This window comes from Anolis carolinensis, chromosome 2 (assembly GCF_035594765.1).
Source record: "Anolis carolinensis isolate JA03-04 chromosome 2, rAnoCar3.1.pri, whole genome shotgun sequence".
NCBI lineage: Eukaryota > Metazoa > Chordata > Lepidosauria > Squamata > Dactyloidae > Anolis > Anolis carolinensis.
Window position 1 is genome coordinate 195,204,832 of NC_085842.1, and position 26,003 is coordinate 195,230,834.

The following is a 26,003-nucleotide window of genomic DNA, read 5'->3' on the forward strand; positions in this document are numbered from 1 at the left end:
TCTCAGTCCACACTGCCATATCACCCAGTTCAAAGCAGATAATGTGGGATTTTATACAGCTGTGTGGAAGATGTCTCCCAGGGTCCTTTCATACAGCCCTATATCCCAGAGTATCAAGGCAGAAAAGCCAACATCTTGAGTGTGGACTGAGATAAAACCGTTCAAAGCAGATATTGTGGGTTTTTCTGCCTTGATATTTTTGTAGTCAATGTTTTCAATACATCGTGATATTTTGGTGCTAAATTCGTAAAAACAGTGATCACTACTTAGCATTACTGCGTATTGAACTACTTTTTCTGACAAATTTGTGTATAGCACGATGATTTGGTGCTTAATTTGTAAAGTCATAACCTAATTTGATGTTTAATAGGCTTCTCCTTAATCTCTCATTATCCAACATATTCGCTTATCCAACATTCTGCCGGCCCGTTTATGTTGGATAAGTGAGATGCTACTGTATTTGTTTGTTCCAGATCCAATGTTCTTTTGTTCACAATGTTCTCTGGAGGTAGGTGAACTACATCTCCCCTAAATCACTGACAATTCCTCCCAAATCTCTCCAGTATTTTCTGTTGGGTCACGGGAGTTCTGTGTACCAAGTTTGGTTCAATTTCATCGTTGTTTGAGTTCAGAATGCTCTTTGATTGAATGTGAACTATAAATCCCAGCAACTACAACTCCCAAATGACAAAATCAATCCTTCCCCCCCCCCCCCCAACTCCACCAGTATTCAAATTTGGGTGTATCAGGTATTTGTGCCAAATTTGGTCCAGTGAATGAAAATACATCCTGCATATCAGATATTTTCATTATGATCCTTAACAATAGCAAAAATACAGTTATGAAGTAGCAACGAAAATGTTATTGTTGGGGGTCACCACAACATGAGGAACTGTATTAAGAGGTTGCGGCATTAGGAAGGTTGAGAACCACTGATCAAAGAAACCATGGAAGAGGAGCAAAGAGGCTATGATTGTTAAACCTTGGGCTTTATATAAACAAGATTGTTTCTGATGACCAAGTCAAAGCTCAGTGCAAAATCCACAGACTCCATTGCCAGGATATATATTTCCTGCAGATAAGAAGAGACACCTAAGTTTTCAACCCAAATGGTTCAGTAGATTTCCCAGGTTGGCCTACTCATTTCATCTACATTTCCTTCAATGGATGTAGTTGATCTGCCCCTGGGGACTTCAATTCGTTTAGAGCAGTCAGGTATTTCCAGATTACTTGTTTCCCTATCTGGGGTTGGATTTCCCCTAATCCTTCATCTACTCTATGCCTCTGAGGTTGAGGACTGCTTTCTTTTTGTGAGAAGACTGAGGCAAAGAAAGCATTAAGTAGTTCTGCCTTCTTCTAGATTGCTAGAAAGGTATTCTCTCAGATTTTTTTTTTTTTAAAAAAGTGTTTATTTCTGGGCTTTCCATTGTTGCAGGGGTCCTACCCCTGCAAGTCCAGTAATTGTGATGGAATGACTGTAATTGATGGATGGAGGGTGGCAGCACCTTTATGGAAAGGAAAACATGCCTGCAGCATGCTAATAAGCCACTAAGTTGACTGACAAGCACATTGGCAAGTGAAAGCATGTTTTATGGCAGTTGCTGTATATTTACCCATAGTACGTAACTTTAATGAGACACACTGGCCTGTTTTATTTTTGGTGCTTGTTATTTCCTGCTGATTCATAATGCACACTTCCCTCCCCTCTGACCTTTTTTCTTTTTTTATTGTGCTCTTATATCCTAGCTGGTGTTGCTTTTGAGTATAGTTGCCTAGATGTTAACCATGCATAACATTTAAAGTACACCTTCTGCGGGAGACAATTTGTTTTCTTAGTAATGAAGGCATGTAGTGGTACGAATACTAAATAGAGCTGTTGGATCAGATTTTGAGCATATTTACTGCAGCACCTAATTTCCTGCATTGGCTAGCCAGCTGACCTTTGTAAACCCAAAAGTGAAACCTTAAGAAAGGAAACAAGCAGCAGGACAATCCCCTCAGTGCTTCCTAATGCAGCTGGCTTTTCCCTCCTGTTGTTTACTTGGCTGTATTTTCTAATCTCAAAAGATGTTTCTTGTCTTTCTTGGGATTCTCTTTGGTCCTTTATACATTTTTCTGGTATTGTACTTTGTTTTGTGTTATGACAGGACCACTGTTTTTATTTCCTTCTGCAGCTGTTCAGTGAAAAGATCACTGGACCTGAAGGAACAAAGCTAGATGATGTTTCAAGAAATAGAAAGGGTAGCTGATTTGGTGTAAATTTCAACGCCCATTGCTACATCTCCGTCATCGTTCTCCCCCTTTCCATACAGAACAGTGCATTCATAAAATTGCTGCTTTATATGGCTTGGCTATTCTGAATGTAATGAATTCCAGATTTAGTGTATAGTTTATAGTACAGGGTTTGTAAAATGTTTTCTTTTCAGGGAACTTGTGTCATGGCATATATGGGCTTTCCTTGTTTCATTTTCACAAGAAGTCTTTGAGGTACATAGTTTCCAAATCAGGACTGTTTCAGTCCCTGAGATTTCAAGACCAGAAACTTTGAGACAACTCTTGGGACTTTGGGACAACTTTGTGATGCCATAAAGAGCAAGCCCTGGAGAGGTGATTAAAATTGCAAAATCCACCATAAAAAATGGGGGCAGGAAGATGGGCTCCCACTGGCCAACCGGGCCCTGTGCTTAACCACACCTAAGCACAATGGTAAATCCGGCACTGCTGGACACGCTTTCCCTATTACTCTTCCTTTTCCTGACATTTGTTCTCTTAGCATTTCTGCCCCTTTCTACCCTGGCATCCTTTTCCACACAGTTCTCTCCTTTAACGTTCTCCCTTCCCGGCTGATTTGCCATTAAGTCCTAATGAGGCAGTGAATTTAAGAGTCTCTATTTAGACTATAGCTCCCATCAGCCCTGACCAGCATAATTAATTGTGTGAAATATGGGAATTTGCAAAATGTTTGAGGATTACATGTTTTCCATCTTCCTTTATCTACATTTTCCAATTCAGTTTGACTCTCAGGAAACATCTCCTATATCAGAAAATGTAGAGTCTGTGGAATCTTTTTTTTTCCAGATGATGGCATATCTCAGCATGTTTAAATCAAGGACATCAGTTTCCTAAGTAAAAATTGGCCACCCTAGGGAGTTTCAGACACAAAACAAAACGTCACAAAACCATTAAAAGTTACATTACCTTTATTTGAAGAAAAATGTACAGATTATGGCGATATTACACATAGTTTATTCTAGCTCCTATTAGAATAGAAGGATACATTCACATTACAGTAAGATTTGCAAGAATGAATTTTATCAAACGCATTCTTGCACATGGATACACACAGAGACACTCTGTCTCTCAGTCTCTCAAATACACTCATTCTCACTCACAAACTCTATCTCACAGACAGACAGCAGCTTTGGGCACAGATAAAGCAAGAGAGGCTGAGCTGAAGCTTGCCCATGCTTCTGTGGAGGGAGGATTCCTTGCCTCAAATCTTCAGTGCAGTTCCAGATACAAAAAGGCACAGTGCTGTGAAGTTCTTCAGCTTAGCTCTGTAGGCCAGAAGTAGCTTGCCAGCTAAGACAGGTGGCACTGCTCCACACTCCAGAGACAGGGCTGGTAGTGCAGGCTTGGGATGCAATTCTGTACCCAAAAATAAAATGTACAGGGGCGGGGGGGGGGGGGGGGGGGGGAGAGAAGACTAGTTTTAAAGCCAATTACACAAATATACCAATGAGTGCTCATGTAGTCCTCCAAAATAATAAACATGATTAACACCTTTAAATTTGTCATCTGTTCATCTTTTATACCCAGTTGTCTAACAGAATTGCAAAACTAAAAAAGCAAGTCTTCCTAGAATTAGTCTATGTGATATCTACTGTTTTATGCTGCAGTACCAAAAGAAAAAACCCTCTCAAGGTGTACATGCAAAGAGGTTGGGTTTGTCCCTACCAAGTTTTGCCTTCTTTAAACACTGATCCTCACCAAACCCATTGCAAACTGCTACTTGTTGTTCAACGTAAACAACTCTTAAGGTTGCCACTATATGAACACATACTTGAAGAAAGCTCTCTAACATGAGTTGGATTTAATTCCAGTCAAGCAAGCCCAGGATTTGCAGCACAGAGTCCTTAGGCTAACAAAATTAATTTTGCAGTTCTCTAGATCAGTGCTCCTTAATCTGTGGGTCCCGAACCCAAATGAAGTCTCCTCGGTTCAATGTTGGGGTCCCAATTTTTTAATGATCCTAACCTAATAGCATAACCTTTAGACATTTACATGATTCAGTTATGCAATACTTACAATAGATTCTGCAGATACTTCAGCTGTACTTCATTGAAAAGGCAAATAAGCCTTGTAAGCCTTGCAGATGCTGACTTGTTATCAGTAAATGTTTGATTTCATACCTGATTTATATACCTATATATCTGAGGTCATGGAAAAATTTCTTGGGCTAAGAGGGGTCCTAAGTGTAAAGGTTTAAGAAGCCCTGCTCTAGATTGTGGCCTTGTCTGTCAGGAATGAGAAGGGGCCGAAATTGGAATGCTTCTTATTTTTCTTGTAGGAGACCATTATTAGGTACAACTGATTGGCTTTACTGAGATTTCAAGGGGGTGGGATGGGAGTGCCTCACTAGCCATTTCTGAACAATATTAGAATTGATCTAAATTCATATCTTGATCTCAAAGCCAAAGATTTTCAAAGATATGCTCATACAGTTCTGCATGTTGCCAGGCCACATTGAGTGAGAAAGAGAGGCAGGTCCTGTAAATCTTTCTGGTAATTTGTATGTAGGTGATCCAGGTGCCCCTTTGAAAAATCCAAGCCATGTTAAATGTTATGCATATGCCTTATTCCCTTCCCACCTTTACTTTATTTGGTAGACATTTAACTGATCATACCCAGATAATAAATATACAAACCCTCCCCTCAATTCAGTTCTGTAATGTGGTACTCAGACTGCAGAGTCAAAATAGGCACCAAGCAAGAGTTCAATGTATAAAACTGTTTGAATAAAACTGGACAATAAGACCAAGAACACTTCCAACTTCTCGTGTGTTCCTTTTCTTTAACAGAGTGGGCCTCAACCAAGTGGCCTTGTGGAAAGAATATCAAGCCTCTGGAAAATCGAAGCATACAATTGGCTTTCACAGCACAGTTAATGAAAGAGCAGTTTTAACCAACTGCATATGTCATTCCTTTATATTTGATCTATCTTCCCAGAAACAGAAAGAAAAATATACTTTTATGAAACTGTGAATTCTTACAGTATGCTTTTATAATATATGAAGAGTTGTGTGTGGCAAAACTTATCTCCGCTCCAAGGAGAAACAGCCTGGGACAGGCTCATCAATGTCCAACAGTCTCAAGTTCACAAAAAGTAGTCAGAACCAATCTCCAGAGTATGAAGAAGAGATAGGGTGATGAAGGGTGATAAAGAAAACATGTCAACAAGGCAGGAAACAGTACTGTAAGCAAGTGGGATACTGGTTTTTGGGGCACATAACAAAAGACAAAACCTAGAACTTTCAACAATTAGCTGAAATTTGAAATGTATCTATGAAAATGGAGCTGGCTATGTTCAAAGCTGGTCTGTTTTTTCTTTCTTTTTTTTTTAAAGAAAAATAATGAAGTACCTGAAATGAAAACAAATCTCCTGAAAGTTAGGGTGCAAGAAAGCATTTTAAAAAGTAGGACAGTTAAGATATCACAGTCAATGTGGATGCATATGGCTCCTAGTTTTCCCTCCAAGGTGACAGCTCACCACCAGGATTATTGGCAAACCAAAACTTGACTACACTTTACAACAGAAAAGGTGGTGATTGGGCAACAGCAACCAAGTCAGTGGCCCCAAGGCACTATCATTACTTATCTTTAGTTTCAGTATGATTTAAGTCCTGCAGCCTTTCTTCTTCCCAACCACCCTCTTCAAATTCAAAAGACACACACCTCAAAGTTTCTGGCTTACAAGAGCAGTGAATGAGAGGTTGCTGAAGAGTTTTGGTATTGGTTGATGATTCCAAACAAACAACAGGATGAATAACGGTTTTTAGTAAAAGAAGAGGCTCATTTATGTCCACTAAAAACACAGTTAGTTCTGAGAAAATTCATAGAGATGAAGTAAGCTGATGCCTGGGATGCTTTGAATGCAATTTTCCTGCTTCGTGGCAGGGGGTTGGACTGGATGGCCCACGAGGTCTCTTCCAACTGTATGATTCTATTATTCTAAGTTTCGTAATTGGAAAAGCATTTCTGAACAAAGTAAAATCTTTTCTTCATTATTACTGGGTGACAGCATGGAGTCACTTTTCAGCGTGAACCTAAAACTTCTATGTGCCATTAAAAGTTGTTATAAGGTGTTCACTTTTCTTGTATCCAATCAGTTGAGAGCACATATGATGATTCCATCATAAATGTTTAGTAGAAAGACAAACATCTGCTTCAATAAGGAAGTGCAAAGGTAGCTATACCATGGGTGGAAGGTGATGGCATGTAAAGAATTTAAGAGCTTTAAAATACCCAGAAACTGAGTACATGAGAACAAAAACTAGTTCATATGTCTTTGGGTGTCTGAATCATTTCCTTTGAAAAAAGGATTAAAGGCAAATTTCAAAAAAGAACTTTTTCTAGGAAAACTGTTCCAAGCAAAGGGTCCAATAGTCTCATGATTACTAAGCAGATGCAGCACTAAATATTCTGCATGCTACATATCCTGTGCAATACAGACACTTATAGTAAGCCAGGGTGTTGCCCTTAAATATCCATGTTCTCTTCTCATTGACCTTTTAATCCAATTGTATTGTTTGTCTACACCAAACCAGAAAAATACAGTGAGGACTCATTCACTTTCCTGCACTTGTGACTTCACACACTTAGACAAAGTTGTGTGGCTTTCAAGACCACTCAGATGCAGGCTGACATTAACAGACATTGCTTCATAAGCCCAAGCTGCCTGTATTCAAAAAAGAAAATCTGAGAGGATCCTCCCATGAATCATATCACATTTGAAAGGGCAGAGGATGAAGCCTGATCAAGCAGGCACATTCTTCACTGGCTCTGGACAGTAAATCGACGTTATGTCAAAGTTCCAAGACAGGGCAATACTCAAAAGCAGCTTCCCTGGTGGCAATGTGGCTTTCCAAGTACACTGAGTGCAGATCAGAGTGGGGTCTTTAGCTGAGAATCTCTTCCTCTTGCTCAACACACATTGAAAACAGAGGGGTCCTGGGCCTTGTACTTTTCATGGAAGGCTTTCAGGATGGGTACAAGGTTTGCGAAGGATGGGCGGAATGAAGACTCCAGCTCCCAACAGTTCTTCATAAGGCGGTAAATCTGGAGAAGAAGTCACAGGTTTAGAACAGAACGGGCACATGGAATAAGGAAGAGAAGGCTAGCACAGAAAGAAGGTTTTGTAAACCCACATTATAGTTGTGTTGCTGAAACAAAGTATCTATGCCCTTTCAATGCACATGGAAGGCAAATTGCAATCCATTCCATGCTAGTTGGAGGATGGGAAATTTACATATCCTATCAATTATGGTAAAAACTAAGTGATAAGTAACCATTCCATGGTCTATATTCTAGCAGTTAAAATGATTGGTCAGCAATTGGACAATAATGAAATTCTGTTGTATCTCCATTTCATGGTTTCTACAGAAATAACTGCATCATGACCAATAAATAAATTTAATTGTCACATGCTACATTTAGGCGATCACAATTCATAAGGAAGAGGGAGTAAACTTGCTTTCTGCTGCCCTGGAGACTAGGGTCCCTTCTACACTGCCATATAAAATCCAGATTATTCTGGGTTATATGTAGTGCAGACTCATATAATCCAGGTCAAAACAGAAAATGTAGATTATCTGCTTTGATAACCTGCAATATATGGCAGTGTAAAATAGGGCTGGGACTCAATGCACCAATGGCTTCGAACTACAGGAAAGGAGATTCCACCTGAATATTAGGAAGAACTTCCTGACTATAAGAGCTGTTCAGCAGTGGACCTCTCAATCTTGAAGTGTGGTGGAAGCTCCTTTCTTGGAGGCTTTAAAAGAGAGGCTGGATGACCATGTATGGGGTACTTTGATTGTGCTTTTCCTGCATGGCAGAGGGTTGGACTAGATGGCTCATGTGGTCTCTTCCAACTCTATGATTCTATGATTCTATGATATATAATATAGAAGCCTTTATTCTTAAGAGCTGCCATTTCCAGCACTTTCCATATTGAGTCTAAACAAATTTAATGAGCATGAATGTATGTGCGTGTGTGTGTGTGTGGATGGGGGGGGGGGTCATTGCTTTCAATAAAACAGGTTCCCTCCTAAAAATGTTTCAGTCATATTAGCCAGTTCTATTCCACTGCAACACAGAAGCTTGCCTACTGCTACACAGTTAAAATATTTCAAACAAACAGCAAGTTCTGTGGTTCAAAGAGTAAAGATAAAAGACACAGATCCAGGCTCACCTCAAAAGGACAGTCTTTTGGGATGGGCAACCTTTTCCCTCGGTCCAGCAACTCTATAAGCCTCAGCACTGTCATTTGACCATGGATTGCCCCAATCATTTCAATGAATTTCTAAAACAAGAGGGAGAAATCCATAGTGAGTGTTCTGGGAAGAAGGCAGACAAATACAGCATGATTTGAGTTCCTTACACTGCAAATTCTTTGTTTTTCTAGAGACATCAAAATGCATATAACAAAACTTTCTTTTTTACAGGCAGTGGGATTCTCCAAAGAAAACACAACTTACTCTGTAGCTTCTTACTAGTTTTGATTGGGCAGATGAAAAGGCAGATTAAAAAAGCTTGGAGAAACTGGTGCATATTGTAAAAAATACGCAACACATATATAGTATATGTGCCAATAACAGGTGGCTAAATCTGAAACACATTGGGAAACTAAACTGCAACTGAAACAACGGAACCTTGGAGTAAAGCCATCTAAAACTGGCAAAAGCATACCAAGATCACTTCACAACCCTCAGCCTGGTTAAACATTTATCATTTCTTTTTGTATCGCTATTGATTGCACTCACCGTGGGAGGGCTCTGACTAGAATCACAGCGTGTCAAGAGTTCATACAACGTTACACCAAAGGACCAGACATCAGAGGTGTAGTAGAATTTACAGTCTTTCAGGCATTCCACAGCATACCTGCAGAGCACAGAAAACAAAGCAGATGAATTGCAAATAAAAAGTCATAAAGGTTTTCTTGCTGGATCAGAGTAAAGACCATCTGGTCTAGCAATCTATATATATATATATAAATGTAATGTGTGTTTTATTATGGAGTAAGCAAAACCACTGAACCCAATCACACAAAATTTGGCCACAAAAAGACATAGTCATCCAAAATATGCCTTTCAAACAAAAAGCCCTAGAAAAATAAAGTCCAAATTAGAGGACAGGAACAGGCATTTCCCCCCCTAAATGCCAATTAGAAGGGTATGCCCCTCCTAGCAACCCACTCAGCAACAATGGTGCCCAGGTCTTCTTCAATCAGGCCTCTTCCACACTGCCTATAAAATACAGATTATCTGATTTGAACTGGATTATACGGCAGTGTAGACTCAAGGCTCTTGCACACACCTATATAACCCAGAATGCCAAGGTAGATAATCTACAGTATCTGCTTTGAAATGGATTATTTTGAGTCCACACTGTCATATAATCCAGATCAGTGTTGATTGTATACAGCTGTGTAGAAGGGGCCTCATATAATCCAGTTCTAAGCAGATAATATAAGATTATAAACATAATATATAATAATTACTGTGGTATAATAATACAGAACAATATAATCTCTAAAATCAGGACAGTAAATAAAGAGCAACACTCTGAAAACAGGGAAATTCCAGAAAGGAAACAACCAGGGCCAGCTAACACCTCTCAACAAAGGATTCCCCCAGGCAGGAAGCAGCCAGGCTTTGAAGCTGCAAGGCCATTAAATGTTAATCAAGGTGGCTAATTGCAGCATTCATACTTGCCGCACCGAGACTATTAATTGCTATTCAACCTGGCCAACTAAGAATTCCACAAGGTAGAAAGCGGCCAGGCTTGCAAGCAGCAAGGCTATTCAGTGCTGTTCAACCTAGCCAACCAAGTATTCCCCTAGACAGAAAACCCCCAGGCTTTGAAACCATGAGGCTATTCCATCCCATTCAACCTGGCCAACGAAGTATGGCCCTATGTAGAAAGCGGTCAGGCTTTGAAGCAGCGAGGCTATTCAGTGCAATTCAACCTGCCCAACCAGATTTCCCCTAGATAGAAAACCCTCAGGTTTTGAAGCCACGAGGCTACTCTGTCTTATTCAACCTGCCCAAGGAAGGATGCCCCTATATAGAAAGCAGCCAGGCTTTGAAGCAGTGAGGCTATTCAGTGCAATTCAAATTGGCCAAAAAACCATCCCCTTAGAACACAAGTACCCAGCTTTCCAAGCAGCAAGCCTATTCCATTACATTCCATCTTACCAAACAAGGATTCCCAAAATAAGAAAACAGCCAGGCTTTGAGGCTGCAGTTCTATTCACTGCTATTCCACCTGCCCAACAAATGATTCCCATAAATCACAGCAACGCGTGGCCGGGCACAGCTAGTCTATTTCTGAAAACATCACAAGCAGAGCAGGATGGTGATCTGGATCTTCATTTCAGAAGACAAGTTAGAACTTTCAATTGTATTAGAAGAAAGGATAACAAGAATTATCAGAGCATATAAAAATATATAGTCCTAGATGCCTTACTCTTGGCTCTTAAGTTTCAAAGCACAGAGTGTTTCCTCATTATTAGGAACATCTGTCTGTGATTCACACGGAACCTTTCCAAAATCAGAGCCCATTGTGAATTTTTTTTCTTTCCTTTCAAGATATTACATTGTCTGTATAAATGAGTTGCAATTTAGTTATCTCATTCTCTTCAAATGTCTGAAATCCATATGGTTTTGTGACTGCTTACTTACCAAAAGACAGGACTATCACCATCTTCACAGACACGATAATATTCATGTCCTTCAGGGATGGCTTTGGCAAGTCCAAAGTCTCCTATCTTCACCACATTCTCATTCTCCAAAAGGACATTCCTGGCTGCAAGATCCCTATGGATATAGCGTGAGGAGTGGAGGTAAGCCATTCCCTAAGTAAGCAAGGAAATAATAAATAAAAGTATTTTAGAAATAGAATTCCTAGTCACAACTGTAATTAAGAAGCCAACAATCAGAAATTGGGACCAAAATCAGAATCAGGAATCCTGAATCTTGGTGGGTGGGATCATCTTCCAAAGCCAAAGCGCCATTTTCCCTCATCCCTCAATCTTATTCAATCCCTCACCAAAGCCTATGATCTCAAATAATTTTATTTCCTGGGTCTGTGTCCACATTAAATTCCCCTCCTGAGGCTGGGAGACATTACCTCACAAATCTGCTGGGCAAAGAGAAGAATGTGGGCCAGGCTGACATTGTGCTTGGGTAGGTAGTCCCTCAGGCTCCCCAAAGGCACATATTCCATGATAAGTTGCACAACCTTTTCCCCTAGAAACAAATATTTTAGAAAATTATTTCCACTGCTGTTCTGAGGATAAGTGAAGCCACATATATTGGTTCCATGGACACAGAGGTCATACCGTATTTCATTCTCACTCATTCTACTACAAGACAGGTCACACTCTTATACTACGCTCATTAATTTCTAAACCCGACTGATTCTTTCAATCCTTATTCTCGCTCATTCACTCTATACTCAACCATCTCCAGACTAAGTGCTAATCCCTTCAGTCATTCCATCAATCACAACTCACTTTCAGCATTCCATTTGTTCAGCTCCTTCCACCAACTCCTTTCCCGATTACCTCTATTACAAAAAACATACACCACCAAATTCCCTTTATAGATAAAACAATATTTTATGAGTCCCCTCGGGTGAGAAGGGCGGGGTATAAATGTTGCAAATAAATAAATAAATAAATAAATAACTATTTCCACTAAAAGCCCATAACATCACAGCTAGCACAAAGATCAGTGGGGAGGATGGAAGTCACAGTAGAAGTGACAGGTGGGCTGGTGGCAGGCTTCCAGGAGAGATGCATAATAGAGCAGATACCATTAAGCAAATACATTCAGGGACGTATGTATGGAAAAAGAAAATGAAGGGAAGGGAAAATGAATGGGAGACACATGTAGAAAGGCAGAGTGGTAAGAGTGAAGAAGGGATATTCCTTCTGACTTTTTTTTCTAGCACCCATAACTCATGGTACAGATGGAGTGTCCCTTATCTGGAATTCCAAAATCTGAAACCCATATTTACATGAGTTTAATGTGCCATCAAATCTAATGCGCATCTCAATTTTCAAAACCCTGAAAGCAAAAAAAAGTATTTTCTGGCAAATGTAATCCACAGCGACAAAAAGTACACCCAGTCATTTGGCCCAAAAGGTGCACATTACAGTTGCTGGCTGCTTAGAATAGACCCACTGATTCGCCTTCTTATTGTCATTATTGTCATTTCTAGTACTTTAATGACTATGTCAATTACGTAACTACCTCCCCCCGATTTGACACATTCGCCCTTTGGCCTAGATTTGTGTTTTATATCTGTTTTTAACGCTTTTTCTTGCAAGATTGTTTTTATGATGGTTTTACTGATATTGTTGATTTATTGTTGTAAATTTAGATGTTTTGATTTGTTTTTATATTGTGATGTTGGGCAAGGCCCCATGTGAGCCGCCCCGAGTCCCTACGGGGAGATGGGGCGGGATACAAGAATAAAATTATTATTATTATTATTATTATTATTATTATTATTATTATTATTATTATTAGAATTCCTTCTGTAAAATCAAAAGCGTTAGAGCACCAAAGCTTCCAGCAATGGAAAAGAAAACCATGGGGTGCATCTATGTTGTAGAATGAATCCACTAAATGCTCTGGCTCAATGCTATGAGGTCATGGGGCCTGTAGTTTGAGATCACGGAGGCTGCCAAGGAATGTGGATGCCTCACCCAACTACAAATCCTAGTATTCAGCCATGGCAATTAAATTAGAGATGATGTCCCTCAAATAGGAGCTTAAGGTGCAGCTCCTAAAGTAGTTTCCCTTTTTGCTTTGACTCAGGACTAAGATTATTATATTATGCAAATCTAACGCGCACCCTAATTTTGGGAAGGTAATTTAGCTAAAAAAGGTGATTAGATTTGAGTAAATACAGTATTCCAAAAATCCAAAAATGTCCACCTGAATGTCTAAGATAGTGACATCTTTGCTTTCTGGTGGTTCAATGTACACAAACTTTAAAGATATTGAGCATAAATTTACCTTCAGAATAGGTGTGTAAAGTTTATATGAAATACATTTCATGTTTAGATTTGGGCCCCATCTCAATGATACCTCATTATGTATATGCAAGTATTCCAAAATCCAAAACAAAAGTCACAACATCTGAAATATTGGACATTTCTGGTCCTAAACATTTTAGACAAGGAATACTCAACCTGCATGTCACTACTCCTTAAAGGTTGTAACCACTTCTCTTAGAGAGAATGGTGAATGGCAGATAGCCTCACATTATGCCTATGGCTGAGCTGTCCATAACAATCAAGGACTCTTGAGGTTCCAAGTCCAGCTGCACATATGTGGCAGATGTATTCAGATTCAAGAATTCCTCAAAATGTTTCATATGGTCATTTCTCTGACCATGACCGCTAGTAGAAACACTGGAAGGGTTAACAGTGCTGTGGAAAAAGTGATGAGAAAGAGATATGTTGCTGCAGCATCTGTTAAAGATCAACAGACCCCTAATTTTTGAAAATAATTACAAATGAAGTAACAATGAAGATAAGTGCTCCTTTTGTAATCTCCCCTGCCTAAAAACACTCCAATGCCAAGAACCCATACACCCAGGCCTTTAGGTGCCAACACATTAGATCTCATACCTTGTTCACTACAGCAGCCCTTGTACTTGACAATGTTTTCATGGTAGAGGGTTTTTAGGATCTCAATTTCCTTTTTCCAACTAGTCAGCAGCTGTTGGCTGCAGCCTGATTTCAATGACTTCACTGCCACCATCTCACCCGTGCCATCGTTGGTGGGATCATAGCAGTACAGGCTCACTTTGCCAAAGTGACCCTAACCAAAATGAGAGGGAAGAAACAAAAAAAAAAGAGAGAGATTTGATATCTCAAAAGACAAACATTTCACTGCACCTGAAAAGGTGTACACAACATTACTAGAGAAAAACCCAATCTTCAGAATGTTCCCAGGGCAAACAATCCTATGTGACAAACCAATGCAGGAATTAATCTTATGACAAGCTCCCTTTTTGCTCAGTATCTTAACCAGCATTAATGTCAGCCAATAATAGATTTCACAGTCAAATCTGAAGTTGTGAGAAAAAACTACTGCATGTTTCCAACCCACTGACAAAAACCTTTGATAAATAGTCTAGGTGCTTTCCAGTAATTGTTTATAGTGAGATAAACATGATTAAACAAACATGGCAGTATTACACTGGTGCTGATTAAACCAACATAGCAGTACTCAATTGGTGTAGTCAGTGAGTAACTTTTTAAAAGAAACATTTCCCTTGATAAAGAATTTCTATCGAAAAAACGGCAATGATTCCTACTTGCCCCCTTTGTTCTCTTTTTCTACAGCTAAAATTAATTTTATTTCACTGCCCATGCAAACTATTTCAATGCCTAGTCCATGTTATCAATGGGATTATCAAGTTTACCAAGCAGATGGTTCTAAAGGGCTGGAATTGAAGAAAAGTGGGCAGTAGGGAGACGTCCTAAAGAGCCCAGGTGCGTATCCATTCTCAAACAGGCTGATTCATGGACACACATTTAAACCAAATAGTTTATTATCAGCTAACTAGAAAGAATAAAAACATGGAAATAGCAACGCATGGTTTGGCATGATATAAATACAAACTACTGACAGTTTCTGCTCTTCTGCTTGTGTCTACTGCCACTAATATTTATTTATTTTTCCTCCCTTTCTCCCAACAGGGGGTCTCAAGACTTAACCAAAATGTAAATTATTCAAAGCAGTTATAAACTGTGGTTTGTCTGGCAAGCCTGGATGATGAAATCAAAGTTTGTTTCTAAAGCTCAGTTAGGAAAAATGGCTTAAAGTATGTGTTAGTATTGCAAAGTATCGTCTTTTGACTTCCATTATACAGACCCTGTCCATCCACCAGTTCCAGTGAATAATTTTATTTATTTTATTTATTTATTTACAACATGTCTACCCCGCCCTTCTCACCCGAGGGGACTCAGGGCGGCTTACAACAACCAGCAAAATTCAATGCCAAACAGATCAATAAAACAGCAACACATTTAAAACCATTAACAACTATTCATAAAATACAACACATAAAATACATAAGTCAGCTAAAACATATAGATACTTAAAACCACTTTTCCAATAAATGAAGTAGCTATAAAAGTATGCCTGCTAGTCACACCCCCAAAGGCCAACATGACTTCCCTGTGTCTGCTCAGTCAGTGTAAGTGTAAAGAGAATATAGGAATCCTAGTACATACATCTATAGTGACACAGCGGCCTTTCATATAAACTACAAGTATGCAACTGTTTTGGAAAGGCCACAAAAGCCAGATATGTGATCCCATTAATCATTCATGTATTTATTAAATGTGAGACCACAAAGAGTATTGAATACCTATCATAAAACCAGAAACACCATCTTACATTCTCATCAATAAAAATGCTGGGCTGCAGGTGGACAGGAACTGAATGGCTGAATTCTCCTGCATAAAAAGTATCTTCTATGCATGCAAACCTAGCACCACAGAATAATGTTCTGTGTGATGGTATTTTTTATGCTTCAAAAATGTGAAAAAAATATTTAGAATGAAATGTCACAGAATGGAAGCGTGGAGTCATAAAGGGCTTTGATTTCAATTCTTACTTGGTATAATTTGTAGAAAGAAACTTAGTCAAACTTCAAACAAAAACAAAACCAACCTACCTCACCCAGATCTCTGATCTTCTTCAGGTAGCGCTTCTGGAAGACAGTTGGGTCAGATTCAGGAAATTCAGGGTTCACAGAGCTGATGTCTAGAGGGTCTGGAAAATAAAAGCTTAAGAGTTGGGAACCAGACAGTGAGATGTGTAAGAGTTAGAAGGAAACAAACACAAGGAAAACTTAGGAGGTCTGCAAATATATTGTGGAATTGAAAAAGAAATACTACTGCAGTGCACAGTACTATACAATCCATATGCAATCCTTTTTAAAGAGTCCAATACTGGAAAAGAACAAGAGTTGGTAGCTTCAATATTTTTCTATTCCTCATTAATGCCACTGCTTCTTAAACTGTGGGTCTCGACCTGAAATGGGGTCCCTTTTGCTTAATGTTGGGGACCCAAAAATTTGGTATCAGTGAATAGTTACTGAATACCACTTAGATATGTGCAGAAGTCTGTTAGAAACAACGTGCAGTGTTTACAGTGGATTTTGCAGAAAATACTGCAGCTATACTTCATAAAAAAAAGAAAATCAGCTTGTTTAACAAACCTTGCAAATGCTGATTTATAATCAGCAAATACTGAATTTTATCTCTTTTTTTTTTTGACCCCCTGATGGTGCAGTGGGTTCAACTGCTGAGCTGCTGAACTTGCTGACCGAAAGGTCAGCGGTTTGAATCCGAGGAGCAGGGTGATCTCCCACTGTTAGGCCCAGCTTCTGCCAACCTAGCAGTTCGAAAACATGCACATGTGACTAGATCAAGAGGTGCCACTCCGGCGGGAAAATAACGGCGTTCCATGCAGTTATGCTAGCCACATGACCTAGGAGATGTCTACAGACAACGGCGGCTCTTCGGCTTAGAAATGGAGGTGAGCACCAGCCCCCAAGGTTGGACACGACTAGACTTAATGTCAGGGGAAACCTTTACCTTTACCTATGTCTTTTTTATGTAACTATATACTCGGGGTTGCATAAACATTTCTTGGGCAGAAAGAGGTTATGAGTGGGGAAAAAATAAAGAAGTTCTGATTCAAGCCAATCACTGGCTTACGCTAAACAGTGTTTATTTTTATGCTTTCTTTATATTGTCCTTCTAAAGCAGCTGGGTTTTTTTCTGCATTACATTTAATTCTCACCTTTTTTTTCTAAATCTTTTATGTTGCTACTCCACATTCAACATTGCACTGGGCAGTCTGAACCGATACACTTTATGTTTTGATCTTCAGTTTCAATTCATTCATACCCCACTTTAACAAACTGTGACACGATTACAGAGAGACAGTATACCATCAACAAATTTTATATAAGCCCGTTTACCATCTAAAAACCAGATTTATAGAAGCAGAGAGAAAACCCCTTCTTTCAGCCTAATTACAATTGCCCTGGTCTCAGAGAGAGAAAAGAGACAGGTAGTAATCTGCCATTCCCTTTTCCTTTTGGGTTGTGTCTTAGTTAGATTGCAAACCTGCAGTCAGGAAAATGATGTATTCTTCTTTTTCTTGTAAAGTGCCATTTATAGTGATGATACTATATAAATTCGACAATAACAATAATAATACAGTGAACCTTTATAGGCATTAAATGGCTCATAGTCGGGTTATAAAGAAAGAATGTGCACTACTTCATAGGTTTATGAAATTGCTGCTATCAGCATCCTCTCAGATCCTTACTATGTGGTTGCAGTTGGGTAAGATCTCTCAGGATGGTCCGGAAAGAAGGACGCTCCGCGGGGGCATAGTTCAGGCACTGGCTGATTAAGGTAGCTAGTTCTTTAAAGGATGGTTCTGGAAGGCGATGTTTTTTCTCATAGAAGCGCTCTTTCTGCAGGGAGAAATGTTTGGTGCATTAATGTGTATACTGCACATGGAAGTCGAAGTTCACATGGAGAATCTCCAAGCACTCCTTTAGTAAAAAGTTATCTTGCTCTCATCAGTGTGGTATCGTGTTTTAAAATGAATAATGTAACCGCTGCTCTGGTTCAACATTGAGGATTAATTTCTTACAGTCATTTAACACCCTTGGCAACCACTCCTGAGATTTATCCCTACCTCTGCATCATGAGCAAAATATTTTATATTATGAAAAAAGGCTGTCAAAAGCCATTTCAAACTTTTTAAGCAGAGGGCCGGTCCACAATCCTTCAAACTATTGAGGGGCCAAATTATCATTTGAAAAATAAATACAAACAAATTCCTACGCACACTGCATATGTCTTATTTGTAGTGCAATGCAACAATACCAATTAAAGAATAATACAATATTTAAAAATGAAAACAATTTTAACCAACATAAACCTATCAGGATTTCAATGGGAAGTGTGGGCCTGCTACTGGCCAATGAGACAGTAAGGTTAATTAGGATTGTTGCTGTTGTTGTGTGCCATCAAGTCATTTCAGACTTTGGGTGAGCCTAAGTCTAAAATTATTTATTTATTTATTTACTACATTTATTTACTACATTTATATCCCACCCTTCTCATCCCGAAGGGGACTCAGAGCAGCTGTATGTACATACAATATATTATTAGCATAGCACAATATTAGCATCATATATTACTATATTGAACTATACCACTATACTGTAATATTATATGTAATATATAACATATAATTAACATTATTATATGGTATTATTGTTAGTATTTTATTGTATAACATTATACTATTTTTATCAATAGTATATGTATATACAATATATTATATTATTAAAACTGATATAAAAATATTATATTATAAAACTGAGGGCGGGGGCCAGGTAAATGACCTTGGAGGGCCGCATCCGGCCCCTGGGCCTTAGTTTGGGGACCTCTGGATTAGGACAAGGATATGGATTAAGGTTAGGATTTAGGGCCCTTGTTCACAATCCTGCAACAAGAAACATACACAGGGTATATCTGAGGGGGAAAACAACACAGGCAAATCCTACCTCAGAAGGAGTGCGTTCTTTTAGTGGCACATCGGCATCAAAGCATATTTCTAGCAATGTGGTACCAAAGCTCCACTTGTCAGCTGCTGTACTAAGGTTGCTTACATCTCTGACACACTCTGGAGCAATCCAGGGGATCCGATCCACTCGCTCTTTGCATGGAGAGAAAGAAATCAAGGATTAGTACCCACACAACCAAGAACATATAAGTGAATGTGCAAAGGACATGTCAGACATGATGTTGTTTATATCAAGTAACCACATCACGAGGCATTCTTTTTGCTTTCACTGCTGTTTTAGATGTCACTCAGAATGTTGTAATGAAGGCAAACAGAATTTATAAATGTTATAAATACAATGGATAAATCCAAAAGACTATCAAGGAGTGGTTTGCAACATTCAGACTGCTGCTTCCCAACTCTGTAAGAAAGTCATGCTTTGAGAGCCATTGGGAGAGAGAGCAATACAGAAATAAATAAACCATCATCATTATTTTGGCTGGAGTTTTTGTCACTGGGGGGGTGTAAATATATTTCCATTTGAGAGGAAATGATCAACCACTTAAAAATAGCAATTTGGGGGATGTCCTGGGGGCTTAAGGAGCTGCAAAGAAGAGATTGCAGCTACATGTGACTCATAAGCTACCTTTTCCTGACTCCAAGACTAGAAATATTTCCCCTGGCATCATCTATGGCAAGGAACTGTTTTGTATAATATAAAAATGCACTGTAATAGTCTCTTTCAAATTCTCAAGCCCAGCCACAGGTTACCACTTAATTAAGAACAAGCATTACTTTCCTCCTACACCACTTAAGGGTGCCAAAACACTTAAGATGATCTGACTCATAAACCAATAATCCCTGAAAAGTTCACTGACACAAGTTTTGTTAAAATGAGTGGGTTACCATACAATGGAAATTCCCAGCCAATCATATGCCTCATGACCAAGCAGTTCAGGCTACATGAGTTAATCTTCTGCTTGGTCAGCAACTGGTCTTGGTATTTAGCAGTACTGGGTAGTCTCCTTTCTGAACAAAGGTACACTTGCATTTCCTTTCACAGGAAATGTGGGTGTGGTGAGATCAAACCAAGGCCCTTCCTCAGTTTCCACACTCTTCTCTCTTTCTGGCTTTCCATCTCCATCTGACATCCCTTTATCTCCTTACTGATTGTCTCACTGATCTAGCTGCCTGAGACCAGGGCTGTTCACTTTTGAAGCTGCTCAAAGCTGGTAAAATGTTGTTTGAGATCAGGAGAAAAGCTATAGCTGGCCAATTCCGCAAAGTTTCACTTCTGCAGAGGTAGCAGGCATTTCATTCAAAGATTTACTACATCCCAGCGGCATATAGGGGCAAACAAACATTTTGATCATGTACCAATTATGAAATTCACCCTTCTAACCAAACCAACTGGCAGTTGAGTTCAACTCAAGGAGAAGGAACCGCTGCCTCAGACAGTGTACGATCAGCTTATGGAATTCACTGCCACAAGGTGTGATGGACAGCTATAGTTATTAGAAAGAATAAGACAATTTCAAAAAGAAGAAGTTTACCAATGGCTTTCCTTATTCTCCAAAGAGCTACATGGAATTTTCATGGGCCAAACTAGCTATGAGAGAGCACAAATATAAAGGTTTCAATGCCTGTATTGCTTTGGCAGGTGGGCAGGTGGTGTGAACAAGGTTGCTTCTGAAATCACACTTGCTTCTACAGGAGCAAATCAGAATCCTAACTGGTACAGGATCATTAATCAAAAACCATTCCACCTCCACTCAATTTCTGAGATGGAACTATATGATCCTTGTGGCTTCACCTTCTAGTATCTGACAAAATACAGCTTTCTCTAGGAATTTTCCAGGTTCCTTCAGAGCAATTTTCTAGTATTTCATGGCAGAAATTGTTCATTTCAATAAGGTATTATTCATGCTATTATTCATGTTTCCCTGTTTCCAATGTATACCCCATGGATACAGGGATCACACTATATACTACTGATGAAATGACTCTTGATACTAACACAAGAGACCTCCCCATGACAATTTGTAATGCTGTGTGTCCAAATTAATTCCATCAACCTTACCTGCACAAAAAAGTATCTTGGAAGAAGGAACAAATTATCCAGTATTAAAAAGGATGGCTTACCTTCCCGGGAGAGCACAGTGAAGCTGACCCCAGGGTCACTGAGTTTAATGAAGGGCAGCATGCCATCTTCCAAGCCTTTCCTCGCCAACAAGATGTTTTTGGCACATACACTGCCATGTACCAGATTTTTGCCTTCCTGTTAAATGAAAACCATCTATGAAAAGCCCCATCTCTGACACAAGTCATGCATATGCTAGAAGGAAGACCACAAGAAATGGAAAAATATTTCACCTTCAATTCTATGTAAGCAACATGTTTGCTCTTCTATTGTGACTCAGCTTCCCCATGAGGATAGTTAAGTACTGAATAGGAAGTTTACTGATTGAGCAATTGAAGAACACATCGTGGGAATTCTCTGTGAACTCCCTGTAAGTAACCAGATTATCGCCTATAGCTCAGTTCCCTTTCATTACATCATGTGAAATAAACCTGCCCTATAAAAACTAGAAAACTTCAAGCCAAAGGTCCCAACTGCACTGACCATATAATCCAGTATGAAGCTAGCTTCAAACTGTGGTGACAAGACAGCAAACTCCCACAAAGGTACACAAAAAGAAATCCTTAATGCGCACTAGTGCTCTGTGGTTTATGCAGTCACCATCCAGGCCTCAAACTGGTTCCACGATTTCCTATGTATAACTACAGTGAAACTACTTTCTTAAATGTCAGTTTGAAACTGCATTAAATAGTCAGTGTAGATGCAGCGTAAGACACAAGGGCTCAGAAGGTTGTCAAAGAGGAATGCCAATTCACCTAGTACCTCTAGTTTGGCTCATTTTGTCCCTGGAAATTTTACAACACATAACCATTTACATTTCTGTGATCCAAAATACAATTCCAAGAATTCTCTGGGGGACAGCTTGACAATTAAATTATTATAGGACAGACATGTGCCTATAGTTCAATTGATCCAAATACTCTAAGAAGATTCCCTAGATTAGCAGCAGCTGGTGCTGTTGTGATAAGTTGCTTAAAAGGCAACAGGGCATCACAGTTGGTATAGCCAAGGCCACAATGTATAAAATGGAAAAAGAACAATGAGGCAAAGTAGTTTTGAGATCCTGTTTGGAAAGCCAAGCATTGGTGGGAAGAGGGACAGAGCAGCACTGAAGCACTCCTCTCAATCCGGATGGGTTTGCATCAGGAGCAAACCTCCACTCCACAAAAAAGGGACAACTTTTCTGCCGTGGGAGAAACAGAGTAAGTTTTAACACATTCCTAATTCTGACCCATTGCACCATTATAAATGAGAAATTGTAACAGCAAAACAATTGCCCTTTACACTTTCTGACATACAGCCTACCTTGTGGTCTCTCTTCCATCAGTCTCAGACATACTCTGTCATTTTCAGGCAGATTCTCCTCATGTTTCAAGATCTCTTCCTAACTAACACTAACGACTGTTCAGTCCCAGGCCTCTTTCTCAGTTGGGTTTCACTATCTCCGAGTTCTCTAATCCTCACTGCATCCATACATAGTCCCTATTTTGTGTTTTCCACTAGTTAACTCACAAGTAAGACAGACTTCACACAAAAGTTTACTAAATTATCCCTTTAACACCAGTGTTTCTCAAACTGTGCTCCTCCAGATGTTTTGGACTTCAGCTCCTAGAAATCCTTTGTCTGTTTATTATTGAAGTAAATCTGGCTGCTTCTATTTGCCAATTTTTAATAAGGCAGGACCCAATAAGTCAAAATTATTATATTGAAAATGCACACCATTCCTATTTTTCTCCATTCCATTGCCCCAAAACAGCAGGCTGCTTAGATTCCAATTGAAATTGTCCAAACAGTTCAAAACTAAGAGTGGACCGGAATGCAACCACATCAAGAAGAGAAACAGTCAAGATTTCCAAGAAAATATAGCAGTCTGTTGTAAAAGTTAAAAAGAAACAAAACAAAACAAAAAAGTGAGGGTGGGAAGGAAAATTCCTATGGCTCCTTTGATAAAAATTAGTCAAAATAATCACAGAGCAATTTCCAAAATCTGTAAATTCCCATTTAAATTGGCTTATCCCCTTCAAAAATTGTGGGTTTGATTGTAGCTAAATTAGCCAGGTAAATTTATTATCCACTTCAGCAAAGAGGGAATTACTCTAGTCTACACAGAGTGAATTGGTTTTTCCTTTCTTTCTTTGAAGATTGCAGAGCGTTTATAAAAGGCATTGTTTTGCCAGGAAGATATCAGAAAGTAAGCATGATATGCTTCCCACATAAGAATGTCAAAGATCATCTATATCTGGAATTAAGAAGGAAATAAGCTAATATACAGTGGAGTAGTGGATTAAAGCCTCGTGACTTGAAGGTTGGGTTGCTGATCTGAAAGCGGCCAGGTTCAAATCCCACCCGGGGACAGCATGGATGAGCTCCCTCTATCAGTTCCAGTTCCATGCAGGGACATGAGAGAAGCCTCCCACAAGGATGATTAAAAAACATCAAAACATCCGGGCATCCCCTGGGCAACGTCCTTCCAGACGGCCAATTCTCTCACACCAGAAGCAACTTGCAGTTTCTCAAGTCACTCCTGACACAAAAAAGTAACATTGTATAGGCTCATTTTAAATCAAGAGAGTGGGCTAACTGTGGCTACTTTGAGTTCTGTCAGGGGTTGGGGGATATTAGTGTCCAACTACCATCAAGGACCAGCCTTCAAGACATAAGACTTACCAAGTAACTCAAGGCACTGGCTAACTGTGCAGCGACTGTGAATTTCCAGCCCACCATTATCCGCCCTTTGTTTTTCCTTAGGAAGACGTCCAGGGGGCCATGCTCGACGTACTCCTCCACCATTATATCTGAAAGCAAAAAAAGGAGGGAAAATAAGAATTATGAAGCAAAGCAAGCTTTAGTGTCTTTATTTCACAATAATATAGTACCAGACAGTTTCAAATGATGAGCAGGAATAGGAAAAGGATACTTTGGATAATCTAAGAAGTACAACAAAATGAGGATGGATCACTAGCTAGAAAAATAAAGACAGCAGCACTCAAAGAAACCTGGCAATACAGTGATATCTAAAAGTTAAGAGTTTAATTAGTTCCGTGACCAAACTCTTAACTTAAATCGCTCTCAACTCAAAGCGAACATTCCCTTTTAAATGCCTTGAAATGCTACTAATCTGTTCCAGCCCCCCAAATCCCCCATTTTTGTTACATGTTTTTAAATGAGAAAATGTACCTTATAAATAACAAATAATGTATAAATGCACATTCATGTGGAACAATAAAAAAGAAAGATCGACTTTATAATGGTAGAAGCAGAAGCACAAAGTTGTGGTAAGGAAGCACAAAGTGAAGAGGTAGAAACATTTTTTTCTCCATAATGTACTAATTCCAGCCTCCCCCTCTCTCTTGCTCTCCCTCCCTCCCTCTCTTCATGAAGCCAAACATACCATGAATAAAAATCATACAAAATCAACTGACTCAAAGTTCCTCAAAGCGGACAATAGCAACGCAGACAGCAATCTCCCAAAGTTGACAAGAGTATGAGGCACGGAGGCTGCTCCCTTGAAGCCCTAAAGCCCCATCCTCTTACGGTAGCGCTCCCCTGGAATGAGCTCTTAAATTTATGCTCTTATGTCAAAACAACCCCTCGGGTGAGTAACAGCTCTTAGCTTAAAATACTCTTTGGTTAGGATGCTCTTAAGTTGAGGTTCCATTGTATATGATTAAACATGGGTAAGGTATGGTTGTCCAACACTAATATACCAGAGAAGTGCAGCAGTTCAACACTGAACTGTACAGCAGCTTAGAACGGAAGACCACTATATCTCACAGAACCAGAAGTGCTGGACTCAGCCATTTGACAGTAGTTGTGAATACTTACTCTCTGAGCCCCATACACAGACTCCATGTACAAAGGCCAAGTGGATGTGGGAGACCTGGCTCATCAAGCTGGCTGTTTCAAAGAATGCCTGCAGAGAAGAGAAGCGAGACCATCACATAAAGACTGCTATCCAGGGTGCACAATATGAGCAGCCCCCTGCCTTTCCCAACCTCACAGTAATTAAACACAGAGTGCCATGGTATCTGGAGGCGGCGATGGCCGACAGGGAGCTCTGGCGTGGACTGGTCCATGAGGTCATGAAGAGTCAGAAACAACTATGCGATTGAGCAGCAGCAGCCATGGTATGGCTCTATCTACCTATTCCACTTGTTTTGCATTCATTTATGTTAACTTACTCTTGTGCAAAGTCAATAAATGCTATTCCCATCTTTATGGTTTTCATCACAAATACATCGTGAAGGTATGATAAATAAGCTTTATGAACATCTTTTGAATAAAGCTATTTAGTTTTGCTTCATGTGTATTTACTGCATTATATAACACCCTGAATATGCACGCACAGAGTCACTGCCATGAGTTTTTTATTTAGTTTAGCAGCAGAGGGCAGGTATGAGTCTGTGCTCCCAATCCCCCTTCCTTCTGCTCACCAGGGCAATGTCCCTGTGACTGGGATCCAGCATCTTCAGCACCACGTGCACTTCACGGTTGTTATTGTTCTGTTCAGTGGAGAAGTACTCTGTTTCATCATCACCACTGGCTCCACCACATACATGTAACACACCATCATAAATGTTCGTAAGTGTCCCTTGTCCCAAGTGTGCTCTCTGGAGGAAAAGAGTACATCATTGCATTAGGTTTCAAAATTCTATCTTGCCCGAAATGTATCACTGCCACCTCATGCCTTCTCAACATCTCAGTCTCCCATGTGTCTTCCATTTGCTCTGAGCTAAGGAGATAATTTAAGGTAAATGAGTAAATCTTACTTAAATTCAATAAACTGCATTTCCAACCCCTTGAGGGCCCCAGAAGCTAACTAGGCTAATAAATTCTAAATCATCTTTGCAAAAGCCATTCAACCAACGATGGACAACTCTGGCAGGTCTGGAGGCCAGATTTCTATCCCTGGCATGGGGCTGCAAAAACTCATACCTCCCAAAAATCCCATTGGG

General features: G+C 39.6%; 1 protein-coding gene across 3 annotated transcripts in view; it reads right to left on the reverse strand.

The window, feature by feature from the left end:
* Positions 1-3,182: 3,182 nt before the first annotated feature.
* The window catches only part of tyk2 (tyrosine kinase 2), a 58,709-nt gene continuing 35,888 nt past the window's right edge, over positions 3,183-26,003 (reverse strand). For 2 of the 3 annotated variants that reach the window (XM_008103089.3, XM_062971479.1), the window contains exons 12-24: positions 25,482-25,658; positions 24,874-24,961; positions 23,716-23,843; positions 21,051-21,186; positions 18,910-19,061; positions 17,655-17,805; positions 15,988-16,085; positions 13,928-14,120; positions 11,413-11,531; positions 10,965-11,137; positions 9,045-9,162; positions 8,474-8,584; positions 3,183-7,338 (exon numbers count right to left, since the gene is read on the reverse strand). In XM_008103089.3, the coding sequence (XP_008101296.2) occupies positions 7,204-7,338; positions 8,474-8,584; positions 9,045-9,162; positions 10,965-11,137; positions 11,413-11,531; positions 13,928-14,120; positions 15,988-16,085; positions 17,655-17,805; positions 18,910-19,061; positions 21,051-21,186; positions 23,716-23,843; positions 24,874-24,961; positions 25,482-25,658 (1,779 nt within the window). In that variant the 3' untranslated portion in view covers positions 3,183-7,203. The remainder of the gene's footprint in view (positions 7,339-8,473; positions 8,585-9,044; positions 9,163-10,964; positions 11,138-11,412; positions 11,532-13,927; positions 14,121-15,987; positions 16,086-17,654; positions 17,806-18,909; positions 19,062-21,050; positions 21,187-23,715; positions 23,844-24,873; positions 24,962-25,481; positions 25,659-26,003) is intronic. The other variant, XR_010003203.1, reaches the window with a different exon arrangement.